This window comes from Callorhinchus milii, unplaced genomic scaffold (genome assembly GCF_018977255.1).
Source record: "Callorhinchus milii isolate IMCB2004 unplaced genomic scaffold, IMCB_Cmil_1.0 Scaffold28, whole genome shotgun sequence".
NCBI lineage: Eukaryota > Metazoa > Chordata > Chondrichthyes > Chimaeriformes > Callorhinchidae > Callorhinchus > Callorhinchus milii.
Window position 1 is genome coordinate 1,712,407 of NW_024704769.1, and position 8,043 is coordinate 1,720,449.

The following is an 8,043-nucleotide window of genomic DNA, read 5'->3' on the forward strand; positions in this document are numbered from 1 at the left end:
ATAATTATGTAATTCTATGTAATTATATAATTATCATTATATTATTATTGTATTATATTATATTATATTATAATATATATATATGTGAGTGAGTGATTCCTGATTTGCTTTACAAACATGTGGTCCCTTTACAGTGCAGAGAAGGGGGGACGCGGTTTCCAGGGCGACGCGTGGGTCCGCCCCCCGCGACGTGGTGACGCAACGCGCAGCGGCGACGCGGTCGCTATGGCGACGCTCCATCGGCAGCTTTCGACGGTGACGCAAGACGCAGCGTGCGCGCCGCGTCGGGGGGCAGTGGGGGGCGGGGCTACGTGATCGTGCGTGAAGACGGTTGGCGACTGACTTGCAGGCGGCAGCGGCGGGTGAGTTGAGTGTGTGAGTGGGAGCGGCCCGCGGGCCAGTGGCGGCCCGCGCGACAGGCTCAGGGTGCAGTCTCTGCCCCCCCCCCCCCCCCGACCTCCCTGACCCCCCCCTCACGCTCCGGCTCCCCGCAGCGCTGACTGACAGGCCCGTCTCCATAGCAACTGCGGTGCAACGCCACAGCGACGTCAATCCGGCCCGCGGGCCAATCCGGCCCGCGGATCAGTGGGACACTAGCAACTTCCCACCCCCCCCACTCCCCCTCCCCCTCAACCCATTGCGCCCCCTCCAACCCTCCCCCTCCTCCCCCAACCCCCCCCCCCGTAACGTTGCATCGAGGTCTCTTGCGGGACGTCGCCCACAAGACACAGGGTCGACGACGACAACAACTTACATAGCGCCCTCCACGCAGGGCAGCGTCTCAGAGCGCTTAACAGTGGCGCAGCCTGACTCCGAGCCGAGAGTGGTGGTGGGTGGGGGGGGGGGAAGCGGGGGTGGGGTGTGGGTGGGGGGGGGGGGGGGATGTGGCCGTAAACACCGGTGCGTTTTTCACTCGGCGCCTCATCACGTCTCCGAGACGTCTCAAAGCGCTTCGCGGGATACAGTGTACCGTGGAGCGCCTCAAAGGACCCCAATTGCTCCCGCAGCAGCATCCCGTCCCCCCCACCCACCGCCCCCACAAACCCCCCACCCCCCACCCCCCACCGCCGCCCCCCGAAAGTGAAGTGACCGAAACACTCCGGGCGGAAAGAAAATTCCTCTGCGTACGACTCGCCCTAAACCCACCCAACCCCCCCCCCCCGCGTCTGCCTTCCAGCCCGTCGAGGTGCAGCGATGTCCGAAGGCCCTTCGAGGATCTGCGGTCCGATCCCGCCGGACGCAACGCTGTTCCCGGAGTTCTACCAGCGCCCGCTGTCAGGTGAGGTCCCCTTCTACGCCAGGAGGTAAAGTGGCACCGTCTGTGCGGGCGGCGGCGTCCTGTAGCCTAGTGGTCAGAGTCCATCGCGGGCGGAATGGTTTCTCCCTACCCTAACCCCCCACCCACCCCCAACCCCCAACCCCCAACCCCGCGCCTGCACTACGCCCCCGAAACCCTGGAGCTCTCTCCCCCCAACCCCTCCGCCTCGCCCTCCCTCCCCCTCCCCACTTTCAAATCCTGCCCTAAAGACCTTCCTTCTTGGATCGTGCTTACGGTCACCAATCCCTCCCTCCCTCCCTCCCCTCCCTCCCTCCCTCCCTCAAACACCCGCTCCCCCTCCCCCCGCCACCCCCACCCGGCTCGGAGTCAGACTCCCATCAGTGTCGTGGGCTCTGGGACCGCTGCATCTTGTTGTCGTCGTCGTCATTTCACCCGCTTGTCCTTTCGTCTGCAGCTCGAGGGAGGTTAGAGGGGAACGGCCCGCAGCTGAGCTTCCTCTCCGGACCTTTAGCCCCGGACCCCACGCTCTACCCGACGTGCTACAGCGCCCGGCCCTCGCGCCCACCGCCTCGCGTGCGTTCCAATGCCCTGGACTACCTGGAGAGAGGGCAGAAGGGCACGGTGGGGATGCTGCTCCAGCTGGAGGGAGTGTCGCTGTACGGGGAATCGCCACCAAAAAGTAACCGCCACCCGTTTGGTTTCTCGGGTGGGGCGATAACTGTGGGCTGCGCAGTCACGAGCCTGGGGAGACGCTGCTGTGCCCGTTTCGCCCGGCAAATGCAGTCACTACACCTTACGGCGTATCCCCCGTGAAGCGCTTTGGGACGTCTCTAAGACGCGATGAGGCGCCGGTGCCAAACGCCAGGATTATTATTGTTATTTATTACACGATGCTGGAGACGTAGGTTTTGCTCTGATGCCGTCGGGCGTGCGGTGTTTCAGTGCGCGAGCGAGGTGTGGCCGGGTGGGGTGGTGGGGGGAGAATTGGGGGAGGGGGGAGGCTGTGACGGGCACTCGTGGGACCTCGTTTGACCGGCGACTCGCTCTCCCCCCCCGTAGAGAAGGAACCGAAGGATCACGAGAAGGAGAACCTGAGACGCATGCGGGAGATCCAGAGGAAGTGCCGGGAGAGGGAGCTCGAGCGGGGGCTGAGTGGGCCCAAACCGGTCAAAGCTCTGTGGAAATCCCAGAAGTACCAGACCGTCCCTTCCAAAGTCATGGCACAGCTCCAGGTAAATCATTATTATTATGTTATTAATATCAAAGGAATAATAATAATCCTTCCGTTTGACCCAGCGCCTTGTCACGTCGTCGAGACGTCCCGAAGGACGCACACTGTAAGGCGTGGCGGCCGTGTATTTCGTGGGCGAAACGCGGCAGCCAATTGCTCCCAGCGGCGACCCCCCCCCCACGAACAGCCGTGGGTTGAGTGACCACATTATTATTATTATCTTGAAGGACGCATAATAAATGCAAGATGTTGCATTATCCCCAGAAAGCGATCCCCCAATCGACTAACAACCGGGGTCCCTGCTGACTGTTAGGTAAACAGAGGCGTGTGGGTGGGGGTGTGGGTGGGGGGGGTGCGTGCGGGTGAGGAAACTCGCCCAACGTTTCGCCCTGACCTGACCCGCCCGGGAATCGAACCCGGGTCCTCTCGCTCGCGAGGCGAGGGCTCTAACCCCTACGTTATGGGGTCTCCACATTTTGTCGACAAACCGTGGCATTCTCACCTGCTCGAGAGACACCGACAACGCCCTGAAAACTCCGCCCGGCTCAGCGCCGACTCGCCCGTTTAACGTTCGTCCTCTCGAATCCACAGGAGTTCTTGCCCCCCAAACACCCAGAGAGTCATCACAGCTACCTGAAGGCACACTCACGGTGTGGCACTGGCCTTACTCCGACCCGCTGCCCCTCCCCAAGCCCCCCCAAGGCGGAGTCTTCGATCGAAGCGGTGGAACCCGCCATCGCAGAGGTGGGTGGGAGTTATTCTGCGTCGCCCGTTTAAGTGTGTGCCTTGTTAATGCTGAACTTCCCCGCTTCCTTTACCCCTCCTAAAGTTTGGGTCCAAAACGTACCTCTTTTGGTCATCGTTTCCCCCCTAACCCGGACCCCTTCTTCCCCAACCTCAGTTCCCATCCCATCCAGTGTTTGTGAAGCGCTTTATAATAAATAATAATAATAATCTTTACATTTGATACAGCGCCGTATCTTACGAGACGTCTCAAAGCTCCTCATAGGACACACTGTAAAGTGAATTGACCGTGTATTTTGCATGGGCGAAACGTGTAGCGTGGTGATGTGTAGCGACTGTCTACTTTGCGGCTCTGAGGCGTCCTCCCTCCCGAAGGTGGAAGCTGTGTAAGTTGTCTGACGCTTTTCCATTTTTCAGATTCAAGTCAAAGGCGTCAACGTGGACTTTGTCAGACGCAACGCACAGAACGCAAAGAGAATGCCAGTACGGCGTTCCAAGTCGCTGCAGTGTCTGTCCGACGTGCTGGAGAGGAAACAGAAAGAGCAAGAGGACTACATCACCAAGAACAAGGGGCATCTGCCGCAGTAGTACGTGGAATAAGATCTTTGCGCTTTGGTATTCTTTATGGGACATTCTCCTTTTTTTCTCTCTCTCTCTGTCCCTTTCCTGGAGTTCCCTGTAGCTCAGTGGTTAGAGCCCTCGCCTCGCAAGCCAGAGGACCCGGGTTTGATTCCCGGGCGGGTCAGGGCCAAACTTTAGGCAAGTTTCCTTACTCCACACATGCACATGCATTACCTAATCTGTATTATCTAGCAGGAAATAGGACTAATCCGGTTGTTAGTCGATTGGCGGATCACTTTCCGGGATAAAAATCCCTCCAAACAAAAATTCCACAACAGTTAATATGACGTACGAGAAGTCCGGGGTGCAGGCAAGCTAGAAATCCTAGAAAATTCGATTTAATCAATAATCTACACTGCGCACGTGTAATTTAACGCAGCTGTTAAGTGCGCATGCGGCGATGGCTCAGGACTTAACTTCCCGTGGTTCAAGGCCTCCAAGGGCGGGAGTGATGGAGGGTAGGGGAGCGAGCAGAGTTACGAATTAGCAGGTGATTAATACGAGCCGCGTGAAGAAATCTAAGCGGTTTTGATGGGAAACTGACCGGGACTCGGGTGAGTGTACGATTCAGGCGCTGAGACGGTTTATAAAGATGAGACTTGTGCAAGTTTTACTCTTAACACGTTTTCTCTCTCTGCTCGGCTGCTTCGAGGTTTAATTTGGTTTCCCTGTGAACCTCACACCTTCTCCATTCCCCCTGAGGAGTGAGGGAGGGAGTGACTGACTGAGCGAGCGCCTCACACCTGCCGTGGTCCTCTCTCTCTCTCCCCCTCAGTTTGGTTGAAAGGAGGGGTCAGTGGAGGAAGGAAGCGGAAGAGAGGCGGAGAAACATTCCTGATCCAAGTATGCCTCCGGGACACACCAGGATGCCAGAGAAAGAACGCTTGGAAACGCTAAACTCCCTTCAACAAAGTAGGTCCAGCGCAGTGGGGTCCTGTATCTCAGTGGTTACAGGACTCGCTTCACAAGCGAGAGGACCCGGGTTCAATTCCGGGCAAAACCTTAAGTCTCCTTAGTCCACGCGCCTCTGTTTACCGGCAGTCAGTAGGAACCCAGTTGTTAGTCGGTTGGCGGATCACTTTCCCGGGGGTAATAATCCCTTCAAAACATAATAATAAATAATTTGATCACTCAACCCACGGCTGTTTGTGGGGATCCCGCTGTGCGCAATTGGCTGCCACGTTTCGCCCAGGAAATACACGGTCACTACACTTTACAGTGTATCCTGTGAAGCGCTTTGAGTTGTATCGACGACGTGATTAGGTGCTGTATCAAATCGAAGGACTACTATTATTATCAGCATTTTAAATAATACAAAATAACTTCTAAAGTAAATTAATTGTAGTTAATTAATCGATCCCACCAAATACACAGTCATTTCACTTTACGGTATATTCTGCTCTGAAGCGCTCTGAGACGTCTCGAAGACGTGATAAGGCGCTATATCAAATGTAAGTATTATTATTATGTGTTCTTACCCACTAGCCCAGCACCAACTGACGAAACAGTTATTGATGTTCCCTGTACGTGTGGACACGATCAGTATGAAGAATAGGCGGACGGAGCTGGAGAGAAAGCTCGCAGAGATCGAGGAGGCCATCAAGATCTTCTCACGCCCCAAAGTCTTCATCAAAATCAACGCTTGACCGACTCAAAATCAAGGTACACTCCAGCGATTTGCTTTGTCTACTTTTCGACCGCGCCTTTGGTCACCTTCCTCCCCCTCCCCCTGGGCTCGGTCCCGGGATCTGTTACTGTAAAGCGCTCTGAGACGCCGTCCGGCGTGGAGGGCGCTATTTAAATCCGAGTTGTTGTTGTTGCTGTTGTCCAAAATGTCCGGTTTACCCCCACGATGTGGGAGTGAAGTTCTTTGGCTCAGTGGTTAGAGCTTTCGTCTCGAAATCGAGAGGACCCGGGTTCGATTCCCGGGCGGGTCAGGGTGAAACCTGAGGCAAGTTTCCTTACTGCGCACACAGACACGCACACACACACACACACACAGTCACACAGACAGACAAACACACACACAAACTGGAGCGTGTGGCCCGTCTAGTGGCTGCGAGTAGGTATCGCATCACCATAATAATAATAATAATAATAATCCTTGCATTTTGATAATTCACTGTAAAGTGCATTCACCTGCAGTTTGGGAGCTCCTTCCCTCTCTCCTACCACCAGCACAAACAAGATCAGGTGGTCTCCAGTGGCCGGTTCGTGTACCCTCCAGCGAGGTCCTGCCTTGACTCCCAGGGTTGTGATATATCATTATAACTTGGCTGTACAATTGGCCTCTATATTGTGGATTTTAACTGGAGTCTAACCATCTAAACCCACACACAGCTCCGGCCATTGATGTCGCTGTCTGGCCGAGCTTTCCCGCTGCTTGTCCGGCTCGGACCCCCCTCCCCGTTAGTTAGGGCTTTGGCTGTGGGGTTAACAGGAGCTGAGGGGGAGGATTCCCGGCCCCCAGTGACTGGTCGGCCCTTCCAGGTCCTGCCCATGAGCCGGGCCGGGCTGTGCCCTGGGACACTGCGGCCCCTCCCGGCTCAGGAACCGGGGGTTAGAGACCGTCACGGAGGGGGGGGGGGGGGGCGATTCCCACATTCCGTTTGTTTGTGCGGAGCGGTTTCAAAGAAATGCGGAGTTTAACCGCACCTTATAATTTCCCTTCTTTATCTAAATGTATTTGGCTGCTCCCCTAATCAGTGTTTGTCGCCAATTGTGGGCACAGATTAACGGTTGCATTTGCCTCCATGACGGCACTTCCAGATCATCACATTCTGCAAAGCACTTTGACGTGAAAGGCGCTGTGCAAATGTGGTGTCTAACCTCGCTGGCCTCACGAGCGAGAGAACCCTCGAAGGGTGATAATCCTGTCAAAAATAATAAAAGAAAATAATAATAACTTAGTCGCCAAGTCCATGACTGTTTGTGGGGCACTGCTGTGCGCAATTGGCTGCCGTGTTTTGCCCACAACATCCACAAGTCAATTCATTTTACCGTATATTTTGTGAAGCGCTTTGAGACATCTCGAAGACGTGATACAGCGCTGTATCAGATGCGAGGATTATTATTATTATGTAAGTCACTGTTAACCTGGTTCTGTATTTTTCTCTGTCCTTGGTTGTCAGGCTGTGGACAAGCTGGAGAAAATGTGGGACATGTGAGAGATGCGTCTGAAAAGAGATGCCATCAGTCAGGCTTCCTGCTCCCTGCTCCAGACGTCCCCGAGTCTTACCGCAAATATGTAAATAAATCAACTGACAAAACTATTTTTAATATCACTGTAATTCAAATAGATCCATGTAATAAAAACGTTTTTTTTTTTAAGTTCAACCTATCGACTCTCAACAGTGGACGGGTTCGTTCTTTCAGCAGCGCGAGGAGATGACGGAGATCAGTGTCGGTCTTTCTGGGAGTTGGGGTCAAGAGGGGTGGAGGGCGAGGGGGGTGCGGGAGGGTGGCTGAAGGTTCAGTCGAAGAGAGAGGTCTTTAGACGGGACTTGAAGGAGGGAAGAGAGGTGGTGAGGTGGAGGGAGCGTGGGATAGAATTCCAGCGTGTGGGGGCAGGGAGACTGAATGCCCGACCGCCATTGGTGGGGCGGAAAGTGCGGGGGGGCCCTGGAAAGTGTTCCTGCGTAGTAGATACTCAACGAGGAGAGGAATACGGAATCCCTGTAGCTCAGTGGTTAGAGCCGTCGCCTCGCAAGCGAGAGGAACCCATTCCCGGGCGGGCGGGCGGGGCGAAACGTTGGGCAAGTTTCCTCACCCCCCCCACACGCACGCCTCTGTTTACCAGCAGTAGGTAGGAACCCGGTCGTTAGTCAATTGGCGGATGGCTTTTTGGGGGTAAGTAACCCTTCAATTTTTTTTTAAATATTGTAATTTGTTCGCTCAATCCACGACTGTTGGTGGGTCACAGCTGGGCACAATTAGCTGCCACGTTTCACAACAAAATATAGTCATTCACTTTACAGGATACTCTGTGAAGCACTTTGAGATGTGTCAACGACGTGCTAAGGAGCCACAGATATAGAAGGATTATAAGATTATTTATTATAGCTGTGTGTGAGCAGGAGTCTGTGGGAAAATGCTCGACAGGATGAGGACCAAGTTGGGGAAATGAATCCTATTGATGCATTTTCCTGCCCGGCAATTAAGATTTTGT

The 8,043-nt window shown here is 54.7% G+C and overlaps 1 protein-coding gene and 1 non-coding gene across 2 annotated transcripts; both read left to right on the forward strand.

Annotated features, from left to right (window-relative positions):
- The first annotated feature begins 295 nt into the window (after nt 1–295).
- enkd1 (enkurin domain containing 1) lies at nt 296–7,203 on the forward strand. Its single transcript, XM_042344529.1, has 9 exons — nt 296–362; nt 1,178–1,279; nt 1,734–1,958; nt 2,339–2,511; nt 3,102–3,254; nt 3,672–3,841; nt 4,651–4,787; nt 5,361–5,537; nt 7,007–7,203. Exons 2-8 carry the CDS (start codon nt 1,195–1,197, stop codon nt 5,519–5,521), a joined length of 1,104 nt encoding a protein of 367 aa, XP_042200463.1. The 5' UTR covers nt 296–362; nt 1,178–1,194; the 3' UTR covers nt 5,522–5,537; nt 7,007–7,203.
- On the forward strand, nt 5,740–5,812 carry trnas-cga. The gene has a single exon. It is a non-coding gene; the product is annotated as a tRNA-Ser (tRNA).
- Nucleotides 7,204–8,043: the final 840 nt, after the last annotated feature.